Source organism: Lactuca sativa, chromosome 8, assembly GCF_002870075.4.
Source record: "Lactuca sativa cultivar Salinas chromosome 8, Lsat_Salinas_v11, whole genome shotgun sequence".
Taxonomy (NCBI): Eukaryota; Viridiplantae; Streptophyta; class Magnoliopsida; order Asterales; family Asteraceae; genus Lactuca; species Lactuca sativa.
Genome location: NC_056630.2, coordinates 259,670,132 through 259,683,181, shown reverse-complemented (window position 1 = coordinate 259,683,181; position 13,050 = coordinate 259,670,132). Strand labels below are relative to the sequence as shown.

The 13,050-nt window shown below is 32.0% G+C and overlaps 1 protein-coding gene across 1 annotated transcript in view; it reads left to right on the top strand.

The window, feature by feature from the left end:
• The first annotated feature begins 2,397 nt into the window (after positions 1-2,397).
• LOC111903614 (WAT1-related protein At5g64700-like) overlaps positions 2,398-13,050 on the top strand; it is a 54,067-nt gene continuing 43,414 nt past the window's right edge. The window contains exons 1-2 of the mRNA XM_052767035.1: positions 2,398-2,575; positions 2,663-2,842. Coding sequence (XP_052622995.1) covers positions 2,400-2,575; positions 2,663-2,842 — 356 coding nt within the window. The 5' untranslated portion in view covers positions 2,398-2,399. The remainder of the gene's footprint in view (positions 2,576-2,662; positions 2,843-13,050) is intronic.

Below are 13,050 nucleotides of genomic sequence, written 5' to 3'. Positions count from 1 at the left end.
AATTTTCAAAAGACAAACAATGAGAATTTTGTGAAATCTCAACAATCAAGGAATTATGTTCCACATCATCAACATAAAAGGTTTTCAAATAATAATCTTCAAAGAAATGGTTTTTCATCTAATGAACAAATGACTTTTCCTCAATTTCCCAATCAAAGACGATTTTCGAACGAACAACATGTTTTTCAACATTCATCTGTTGGTTATAAAAAATGCTTTCAAAATTGATTTCAACCACACTCAAAACCAGTATTTCCAAGTTTAAAATTCGAAAAATTGGAAGTAAATGGAAAGAACAATTCTTCGTTTAAGCATAAACAACCCAACTTTCCCAACCCTCATTTGAAGCAACAAAGTAAAGCTTCAGTTGTCAAAGGCAAGTCTGATGTTGAAAACATCAATTACCGGTTAGAGGGAAAAGGCTTAGAGGGAAAAGGGAAACATTATTAGTCTGGAAAGTTTTCAAAAGAAGAAATAAAAGTTGCTTATGAAAGCTACTTGAATGAGTCTTCGAATGGAAGCTCTTCATCCAAGGAGTCGAATCCTTTAGTTCGACATTGGAGAGTTGCTCCAAAAGAGAAAGTCAAAGTGAAACGCACTGAGGAGAAAAAGGCAAAAGTCTTTCCTATAAATAGAAAGTGAGTGACTCTCATTATATAAGGAAGTTTTGGAGAGCATTAGTTTTAGAAAGAGTTTTTATTACAAACCCATTTGTACTCTTTCTAACTATACTAATGAGAGCTTAAAAGATTTATTTACTCCATGTGTTCATGATTTGTATGATGATATACTAGATCTTTCTTATTTCATATTTTTCATCATAATCAACACCACTACAGACATGTCGTCTGAATAGGTTTATAATAAAACATTTTTTTTTGCGAAAATCAGTCCTGACTAGGCGCATTCTTCTTTCCTTCCTTTTGTTCCTCTATGAATGTATTTTGCACCATGAAAGAATTTCTTCGGCTACTGTTGCACTTGCAGTCTCATGAAGGGCCGTAACATAGCCGACTACGGGGTACACAAGCATAAACAAAGGGTTGTGAATGACGATTTTTGTAACCTCGTAAAGCGATTAGTAGATTTCAGGAGGAAGTCGTCACCTCTTCTACATTAAAACCCGGTGTCTGATAATGGAGATTGCGACTTGCGAGCTTTCTAGTGTTTTTCAATTTGGATGGGAGATTCAGAGACCGGATAAAAGAGAGTGGTTTCTTTTTTAGTGGTCTCTGATTATTGAGAGACGGTTCATTGACTCCTTTTGAATAATTAGTTACATTTTAAAGGGCAAAATTGTCATTTTCTTTGTAATTCCGTGGATATATCAAAAACTGCCTTGGAAATATCAGCACCCATAACTTTTAGTTATTTGACAAAAATGCAAAATTGGATCATATGGTATCACCACAAGGAATGAGGCCTATACCAACGATATTTCCAGTTGCTGTGCAGACGACATGTCTTCTATAAAGCATATACCGACAACTTGTCGTCGGTAAAAAGTCATCTGGATAGCCCCGTCGATAAAAGTGGAAAATGTCGTCGGGATAAATGTCGGCGGAGTAGGACCAGCATTGACGTATCAAAAACTGCCTTGGAAATATCAGAGATTGGGGTAGATTGTGGTTCAAACGTTGGATGAAGATTGCGACGCCGGAGAAGGACTAACATTGACGTATTATATTTTAATTGTTTTGCTACAAATAATCCCCTTCCTTTGAATAACTAATTATACTCTAAAATCTAAATACATGTTATGGGCATAATTGTCATTTGCATTTAAAATTCAGTGGGTGAATAAAAAATCCGTGGAAGGATCACCTCCCAAAAGTTATGGGAGTTTTTGGTTGAGTGGTAACATGTTTCATTCCTGTTTTGAGTGCTTTAATTAGCAACCAAGAAGAATAAAGTTGCCGTTCAAAAAAAAACCACCATTTAAGAATAAAACAAATGTTGGGTGCTTTTTTGGGTGCTTATTTTAAAGGCGAAGAGAATGAAGTCAAGACTATCTGCTCCTATAAGTTAGGTATTGCATTGTCATGATCATGATGCACGGCTTTCGCAACTTAGGTTAACAAAATATTGATTGTTAAAAAGTTATATTGTATTTAAATCCCATTTGTTTACTTTACTGTCACCTTACATGATCTTCAATTTTCGAAACAAAAAAACAAATTTTTTTTATTGAAAAGGAGCTAGCCAGAAGTTAGGAGTACAAGATGTGTAGACATGCATTTTTATGTAAGGGTTGTTACACCAATTGGCCCTTTATATAATCTACATTCACTTTCCACTATGAATGAACTTGCTATTATTTATTTATTATTTTTATGACCTTAACTTTCCATATATGTTTGAGACAAGATGTAGCCATCTATCTGCTAGCTACCCATATCATGAATACCAGCAGCTTTCCCTACTTTGCAATGGTGTTTGTACAGTTTCTTTTTGCAGGAGCAAGCATTACAATGAAGATCGGGTTTGCAAATGGACTTAATCAACTTATATTTGTGGTTTATCGCCATTTACTAAGCACAATTCTTTTTTGCCCTTTGGCTTTTGTATATGAAAGGTAATTCATTCATCTCTACTCTATCAGTTAACTGCTAGTTAAGAGTTATATATATATATTCGTAAACTATGAGCATGAAACTTACAGGAAAGAAAGACCAACGCTCAGCCTTGTAGTGATGATCAAGATTTTTGTTTTGTCATCCCTCGGATCCACAATCCATCTTAATGCATATGCATATGGTTTAGCATATACTTCTGCAACCGTGGCGAGTGCTTTGAATTGCATCACTCCCAGTGTGACCTTTCTCATTGCATTTCTTCTAAGGTAAGTTTCAGATATTATACACATATACGGATATATTGTTTCTTCTAAATTATAACTTCGTTACCAATCAGTCATGCCAACGTGCATTTATTTAAGTAGAACTAAACAACAAAATAGGTTAACATGCAATTTCTTATTGGTTCGGTTACCCGTCTAAAGGTATTAATGGTGCATTGAACCATATCGAGTTTAATAAATTGTTATATTATCATTTTACTTCTATTATTTATTTCCTATATTTTATTGAATTATATAAAATTTCAATATAACATTTATTTTAATCGCAAAAAAAATAATACATTTTTTCTGAAGAGTTTAATTAGTTGAACTCTATATCTCTTAAATAACATTATAGCAGACTTTTCGTAACTTTATTCATTGAATTTCAATAAGACATTGTTCATCATTTAACTCATCTATTAAACTATGAATTGGCTTGTTGATAAAAAAAAAAAAAAGGAAATTCTCAATTACCCGACAAAACAATGTGTTATCTATTCAGCATGAGTGATAAACAAGGATGGACAATGGCTAGGATAGTATATTATAAAATTTAACCTACATTATCTTTAAATAAATGGGTAAAGTTGTCATTTACTATCAAAGAGATGTTTTTCAAAATTAATTTAAAAAGGAATGTCATGTAGTAATCGTATGTCAATTTATTCATTTCCTATTTCTCAAGCAACCTTAGAGAAACTAATGACGACGATGACTATATCAAATAATTATAACCCATGTCTTTTTCTTCTCGATTTCACATTTTACATTTCCTTTCGAAATCGGTTTACATCTGATTGAAGGCTGATATTCATTTATTTATGTAACTTCAAAATAATTCAATCAAAATAAATACATGTATGCCACATTGCCACACGTAAGTTATACCACCAAATCCTAAGTAAAATAAATAAATAAATAACACCGTTTGAGATGAAGAACGCAACTTAGTAGCCTTAATAATGGACAATAATAAGTGCGATTATGAATTCCAATTCATTCAAAAGTTACAACCCTTTTTGCCAAAAAGATGTTACAATGTTATAATAAACGACTAGATTATGACCCACGTTAAATGCGGACAATAATTAAATACATATCACATTAATAGGTGACTTTGTATTATCTTGAATTTTAATAAAAAAAAATGAGCAATTTGTTTTTTTTTAATATAATAATTTTTAACATAAATGATCTATGTGATCTTTGTTTTATCACAACATAACGCGACTTCTTGATTCAAACATGTTGTGTAGTGGCTTTATGAATTGACAATGTTTTGTGTATCAACCCCCTTAGAGGCTCGTATAGCTATTTTCATATTTATCATGTAAAAGCAAAAGTAACAATAAGTTATTACATGTACCAGCAATATTAAATTATGCAAAGAAATTCGATAGACATTACAAATAAAGTGAGTTGTCATAACCATAAACATCAAATTCAGACATTGTAAATTGGTCGATTTCAAAGTATTTTTTCCTTATAAAAATTAAAATATGATTTTTCAAGCTACACTCATTCACATATACATATCTTCCGATCAAATAAATTATTACAAAAAAATGTTATTAACAAAAATATAATATTAGTTTCATAATTTGCTAAAGGTTAACACTAATAAATAATAATGGACTTTCACAAATCTTGCATTTTGGTCACTACATCCAACTAACAAATGAAATTCGGTTTAGAGGATTGATTTAAGAAGTGCATCCATGACTTTTTGTAGCTGAATTTTGAGAAATGTTAAGACCTACTGAGATATGAGAGAATGGTCTGTGAGGCTACAATTGGTTTCTATAGGGCAATACATATTCAAAATCATTAGCACATATCTTTCGTACCTGCTTCAATTATCAAATTTAGATCAAACTTGTCAAAATCAAATTATATATAAAAAAACAGATATGTAACCTAAAAATCAAACAACATATTTTTCGTTGAAATAAATATTTACACTTTATATATTATTCTTAAGTTATATATTACCTTTTCAACTTTAATGGTCACTCACACCTCTTTCTGTCTTATTGTTGTGGCACACATCTATATCGAAAATAAAAGAAAGAGCTATAGAGAAGAATGTTAATAGAGTGATACTTCATTGAAAACGTAGCAAGATTCTTCATAAGGCCACTAGGATCTTTTATAGACCGTTAGAAGGTCTATATAGTGACAACCGGTATGACATCCATGAGAACGCACCACTTAAAATAATAGTTTTGATTAATGTAAGTGAAAAAATCATTTAGAATGCTTACCAGTTTTGATTGTTTCCACTTGGATGTGAACATTAACATTCTTGTAGAGAAATAAAACTTCAAATGAACCATACATAGCCAAATCAACAAAATGACAACACAAAAAGAAGCCTAACTTGGCATATAACCAAATTTCAAACAGATTTCAAAAATTTTAAGGTTTTGCTGAACAATTTTTTCAATTTATCTGAATTTTATTTTATTACAACTTTATATGAGTAATCAAAAATCTAAATCACGTGAAAGAAGTAATTATTCATTTAAATTCAATAAAAAAAATGACAATATTGTGAAATTACATATAATTTACATGTTTGTTTATTGTCTTGGAGATACCAGACCACTTGGATATGTACTATTATTTGATTAATTAGTGCATAAATTACATTATAAAATATGAAATTTAACGATTGTTCAAATTCATTTATACTTGATTTAACAATAGAAATTTGACAAATTTATAATCATAAAAGTATGCTTAATTCAATAGATTTGTTATCAAAATTAATAGAAAACTGAGTTTCTTGAAGTAACAAGTCAAATACACAAAAACGAATAAAAAACAAAAAATATTTGAAGATCATGTCAGAAATGTATGACCAATAAGATCTTTTTGGCATTTTTCAATATAGACATTGTTAATCTTTTCTCATCTTCAAGATGATAAGTACAAGTGAGTAGAGAAAACAAATTAATAATCATAAAAATATGCTTAATTCAAAAAATTTGTTATCAAAGTTACAGGAAAGTATTTTTGTCGAAATAATCAATTATTAAGTATGTAGGTATTACAACTAAGGGATTTTGAGTTTTGCATCATCCTCAAGCTTCAATAAAAAAAATCAACTAATGCTCATCACTTTTAAGTAAAAATCTCTGCAATTTAAACTTAATTATAGTAAATCTAATCAATAACGTTACAGAAAAAGGTAAGTTTAAGAATAATTACATAAAGTTATTGAGTTAGATAGTTGGAAATCGAGCAATTGTAATTTAACATGTATGAGACCGATTATTATATTCAAAATTAGAAGTATTTACTATATTAATAGGAATTAAATACAAGGTGACTGTTTTGCTCTTGATGAATTTTGGTACCATCGATGTACACTGAGAAAGAAATAGAATAATTAAAAAGATATATCACGTTGATTTGCAAACATATATGATGGTTAGTTCATAAGTTATGGCTTTAAATTTGGGGAGGAGTTTAATTTTAATTTAGGGATAACATAGAATTCAATCTTCTATTTTCTATATGTAAATGTCTTACACTTGGGTTGCGGTGACTTAGTAAGACATGTGGAAGATATAATGGATAACCTATTAACCCACGTTCAACTCATCGCACTACTCAGCCTTTGTGGCTATGGAGGTTCGCCTGCATGACTCCGTGTCATGAGGCATAGCCTCATGTTCGCAGTGGGGGATTAGTCGGTGCGTGAAAGCTGGCCCGGAAACCATCATTAGGGAAGTTCCCTTTCCAAAAAAAATGTAAAAGTCTTAGTCTTTGCCTCTCTCTAGCGTCATTATAATGGAATTTATTATTTAAATTTGTAAAATTGTGGATAACATTAATATCTAAAAAATAATAATATTTCAATGGTAAATGTTTGCTAAAAAAATTTCCAATAACTTCACAGGGAATTGTAAATAATTGTTTTATAACGGTTAAAAGATTTATAAAAGTTTATAATTTCATAAAAAAATTGTAGTTTGCTAATATTTATATTGAAGTTGTAATGAATAACATTGTAACAATACTTAAAAATTCACATTCAAACGAAATAATATAGTAAAAACTGATTAAAATTCTAAATTCATATCAGTTTAAACCCAAAAGGTAAATAGATGAATAATTTAACATTTCATAAAACCCAAAATGTATTTAAATGATCAAAATTCTAACCCAAAAATGAATAGTATGAAACAAAGTAATCAAAAAACAAACTCAAAAACCAAATAGTATGTAAACATAATATGAAATCAACCGTACTAAAATCATCCAACTACTCATATAAAATCATGAAAATCATATATTATTTGTCTTTCTTTGGAATTAATAGTTTTGATTTGCCTTCTCCAGAAGTACGATCTGTCATTGATGTTAATGATCATTTGGTTGAGGACATTTTTTCCATAGTATCAACATCGTAAACATCTTCCAAGTTGTGTTTTAATTCTTCATGTCTAAACATTTTTTTAAAGGATGTCCACTTAGTTAGTGAACTTGTTACAATACTTTTATCTAGATTCGAAGCGAGTGTGACGTTATCGCCAGTAAACGAAACCGCATCCTAAATATAGAAAATTAATTCATATGTCAATCTAAAAGTTAATAATATTTTAAAGTAATTAAAATATTAGATTTAGTTGTATTATATTTAAAACCTTTAAATTTAATGTGTCTTGACATCCGAATTTCGCCGATAAAACGTTAAACGAATCGGATTACGGCGCCTATATTTCTAGTACATAGACATATGTTAGTTGATCAACTAATATATAAAAAACGAATCTAATAAGTGTAGTGTTTGTAGTATGTTTCGTAAAAGAATGTTACCTGTTCGATGTTAATTTTTTTCCAATTCAACAGTGCTTTTATTATCAACATTGAAGTTTGAGATTGCATAACCATCAACATTGTTCTTCAAATTATAATGAGAAATTTAAATTTTGAAAGACAACTTTTTATCCAAGAGTAATTTCAAAGCGGACGGATAAATCTTCATATTACCCTCCTAAAAATGGAAAAATTAACGGTTATAAAAATAGACAGACAAAAAGTAAAAATTAGTTTTATGTAAATGAAGTTAATAACGATAACATCATTAAACTTTTGAAGCAACTCTTGTGTGTTTTTTTTTCAAAAGTTTCTTTGCGTCACGATCAAATAACTTAAGGGATATCACGCCGGTAAAGTCTTGTACTATAACAGTGATTTTGAAACTAAAACCATTGATATAAACAAATTCAATAATACAAAATTTGAAAATTTAATCGAAAATTATAATAATATACATAAAAGAGTTACTAAAAACCTAGGAACAACATATACGTATTTGTTCATGTAAGTTGAAGTATAATAATAAAAAACTTTTTTATCCTGTTTTTGATCCGTTCCACTAGCTTTGTCATCATGCATTAAAACGACTTTCATGGCTTTCTCTTGACAAACATAGGTCAACACATTAAAAAATCGATATAAAGGGTGTAATTTTGGATTTGTAACTAAATGAATGAAACTAATATGTTTAAAATATATTGATTATTTTTTTATGACCTCTCAATAAGAACACAGTAATAACAAATAATAAGAACATAGTAAACGCAAGAAATTGAAGAAGAATAAGGAGAATAGAGTAAAGTAAGAGCTTGGCAAAAAGAATTTAAGAAAAACATTGCTCAAGAAAAACATTGTAAATCATAGGACTCGGTCTAAAATCGTAAGAATATCCACTTCAGTGTAATCGTATATATAGGGTGTTTTTGAAGAAGGAAATCATTATCTTCTAAAAAAATTGGGATCCTAAGATATCATCTTGGAGATTTTCAGCTATTCTTTTGGGAAAAAAAGATATCAGCTATATTAATTTAAAACATCAAATTAATTGACTTTCTTATTTAATCAGTTTTAAAATTCATACAATACTCTCAAATTGATTCATTTTATGTGGGATATACTGCGAGATAAATTATGAATAATATTGACTTTAATTTTGACTCTTAAATTTTGCTGATTTAATGGGATTAGATTAGATTTTATAGGTTAATAACTTAATTATTGATATTCTTGTTTAATTAGTTTTTTTTAAATAAATAAATAATAAAATATAAACGGGTTTAAATTTCGAAATCAAAAGCTATAAATAAGGAAGTTAAATTAGAAACAATCTTAATTAGAAAAATTAATATCATGTATATAAATAGAATGGTATGTTTCAATTGATAAAATAATTACTGAATTTAAAGATTCTATATTTATTACAGATTCTATAATTAAATGTAATTGTGTTTGAATTTTATTTGGGGAAGATGATGTCAGTAGTTTGATCTAATGGTGAAAATATAGAATTAAATCACAATCAAGGGCTCTGATTGCTTCATTGGTGAATTAAGGATTCTCTTTTAATAATATTTAGAGATTAAATGAGAGTACACTGCTATCTCTTGCATTTATCCCTAAAGAAGACGATAGAAAAAATGAAAATTAAAAATTACAATCTCATGTGAAAAATCACAATTTCAATACTAAAATAATATGTCAAGTTTGAAACAGCTTTAGCTGATCACATAAATTTTGAAACTTCTTATAATTTATAGAGTGTTTTTTTAGGAGAAAGTCAAATGGTAATTTTACCCGCTAACAAGTTTTCATTTTGACCTTGTGAGTTTACATCTTTCGTTCTAATCTCTCAAGTCTACCGAAACCATCCTGCAAGAGAGGAAGCATATATCTAACAATAATATAAATAATTAAATCTCAATTGAAATTTGTTTTAAATTGTTTTTATAATAATTAAATAGATTATGACCTGCGTTTAACGCGAGAACATAAATTAAATACATATCACATTAATATGTGGTTTTGTCTTATATTGAATTTTAATAAAAAAAATGTTAGTTAGATTCATTTTTAGAGTTTTTGAACCAAACTTATTAGATAAAAATATTTAATATTTATATTAGAGCAATTTGGTTTTTTAATACAGTAATTTTTAACATAAATGATCTATGTGAACTTTGTTTTATCACAACATAATGCGACTTCTTGATTAAAACATATTATGTAGTAGCTTTATGAATTGACTTTGTTTGGTGTACCAACCCCCATGGAGGCTCATATGGCTCTTTTCATATTGGCCTTGTAAAACCAAAAACAACAATAAGTTTTCATACTGGAGAAGAAGATTGCTCAAGAAGAACACTGTAAATCATAGGACTCAATCTAAAATCGTAAGAATAACCACTTTAGTGCAATCATATATATAGGGTGTTTTTGAATAAGGAAACCATTATCTTCTAAAAAATTGGGATCCTAACATATCATCTTGGTGATTTTTGGCTATTCATCTGGTAAAAAAAAGAAATCAGTTATATTAATTCAAAACTTCAAATTAATTGACTTTCTTATTTAATCAGTTTTAAAATTCAAACAATTATCTCAAATTGATTCATTTTATGTGGGATATACTGGGAGATAAATTATGAATAATATTGAATTTAATTTTGACTCTTAAATATTTTGCTGATTTAATGGGATTAGATTAGATTTTATAGGTTAATAACTTAATTATTGATACTTGTTTAATGAGTTTTTTAAAAAAGAAATAAATAAATAATAAAATATAAACGCGGTTGAATTTGGAAATCAAAACCTATAAATAAGAGAGTTAAATTAGGAACAATATTAATTAGAGAAACTGATATCATGTATATAAATAGAATGATATGTTTCAATTGATAAAACAATTATTGAATTTAAATATTCTATAATTATTACAGATTCTATAATTAAATGTAATCGTGTTTGAATTTTGTTTGGGAAAGATGATGTCAGCAATTTGATCTAAGGGTGGAAAACGGAGTATTAAAACACAATCAAGGGCCCTGATTGTTTCATTGGTGAATTAATGGTTCTCTTTTAATAATATTTAGAGATGGGACATACCTATTGTAACGACCCAAAAATCACGACTAAAAATTTCTTTTAAAACATTACTAAAACTGGATTTATAAAACGTATCATAAGTCAAACATAACTTTCGAGTATTAAATTCAAAACGTAGCATCATTATCAGAGTCAAACATTCCCAGGCTAACTGACTATGGTGTGTGCTCTACAATCTTCCCGAGCTCCTCTTTTGAAAACCGAGTACCTGAAACCAAAACTGAAAACCGTAAGCACGAAGCTTAATGAGCTCCCCCAATCTACCACATATCACACAATACATATAAAGCACATATTGGGCCTTGCCCACTGCATCGGACCGAAGTCCGGACTAACGGGGCCTTGCCCCCTACATCGAACCGAAGTCCGAAGCTGACATCAGACCGAAGTCCGAAGCTAACTGACTGGGGCCTTGCCCCCTCCATCGGACCGAAGTCCGAAGCTGACTATCTGGGACCTTGTCCCCTCCATCGGACCGAAGTCCGAAGCTGACATCGGACCGAAGTCCGAAGCTAACTGACTGGGGCCTTGCCCCCTCCATCGGACCGAAGTCCGAAGCTAACTGTCTGGGACCTTGTCCCCTCCATCGGACCGAAGTCCGAAGCTAACTGAACACAGCATATCATAACATATCAACTGGCATAAACTCACATATACTGCATACTACATCGGGCCGTAACCCGGAACACATAACACATAAATCCTGTTTGAGCCACGAAGGCATCAAACATACTAACTGCTGTATCCGATCAACATCCGAAACTACTGCTAGCTAAACGGGCCGGCATTGTGGCCTTAGACCCGTTCCTACTGGAAGGAAACTCACCTTAACTGCTGAGCCCGGCTGATAAACCTCTGGCTGCTATTCGACAATCCCCTGAACCGCTGCTCCTCCAGCTCTCCGAGCTATCAATATACATATAACACTTAGTCTGACAGTCAACTAAGTCAACTCTGGTCAAAGTCAACCTTCCAGGTCAACCCTACTCGCCGAGTCTTCCTAAAGACTCGCCGAGTTCATAAGCTCAGGGTCTTTCTTATTCGCGACCTGACTCGCCGAGTCAGTCCATGACTCGCCGAGTCCAACTAGTTCCAAGACCTGTCCTGTCCAACTCGCTGAGTCACCACCCGACTCACTGATTCGAGTCTCAACTCAAAGGGTTTAGGGTTTCGCAATCTGACTCGCCGAGTCCAAGAACAGACTCGCCGAGTCCAAGACAATCTTCAACCAACTCGTCGAGTTGTTCATCCAACTCGCCGAGTCCATGCCTAACTTCAACCGACTCGACGAGCTGTTCATCCTACTCGTCGAGTTCCTCCTCATCTTCAAGCTACTCGCCGAGTCCACTCGAAGGACTCGCCGAGTCTATCCAGTCCTCAATCCATGCAGTGGCTTTTCGAGCCAAACAGAACTTCCAACTCATAGATCCATACTTCTAGGGCCTATTCCCCACGTAAAGTGGCAAACTTTACGTGTAGATTGAGAGATCTATGCTCAAAACACACTAAACTAGGGTTTATGGCAAACATGCTTCTTCAACATACCAAGGGCTGATACTTTAGGGGATTCAAGACCAAAACCAACATGGATCTGAGGTAGCAACCCCAGATCTGAACCTCCAACTCGAATTGGTTACAAAACATACCAATAATGACCAAAACTCACACATAAGAATAGATCTAGATGCAAAGGGAGTCCAATCAACAGCTTATTACCTCCAATTGATCTGAAATGTCTTCTCAATCTCGGATCTACAGTCCCTTCTTGCTCTTCCAAGGCTTTTCTTCCTTCTCCAAGCTTATAGTGCTCTCTTCGATGCAAGATCTAGCTCAAAAACGGATATGGCGGCTAGGGTTGATGTTCTGGGGGTAAAGAGGCACTAAAGGAACCCTAGGAAAGAGAATGAGACGCTTAAATAGGCTCCAAGTCCCGGATTTAGGGTTTTCCTCGTTCAGACCCAACTCGTCGAGTCTCCTTGGCCGACTCGCCGAGTCGGTCGCTAACACCTCAACCCGGATCCCGCTCGGACTCGCCGAGTCCCTCCTTGGACTCGCCGAGTCTCTCCTTAAAATTGAGGTCTTCTTTCTTTTCTTGACTTTCCAAACTTTGGGGGTGTTACAACTCTCCCCTACTTAAACTAAACTTCGTCCTCGAAGTTTGCTATGATCAACTGCCTCCAACTCTCTGTCTGGAAAATCCATCACCCTTTTGCCCATCATTCCGGCCACTCACAGTGCCGATCACTACCGATAGAACATACTAAATCCTTCTC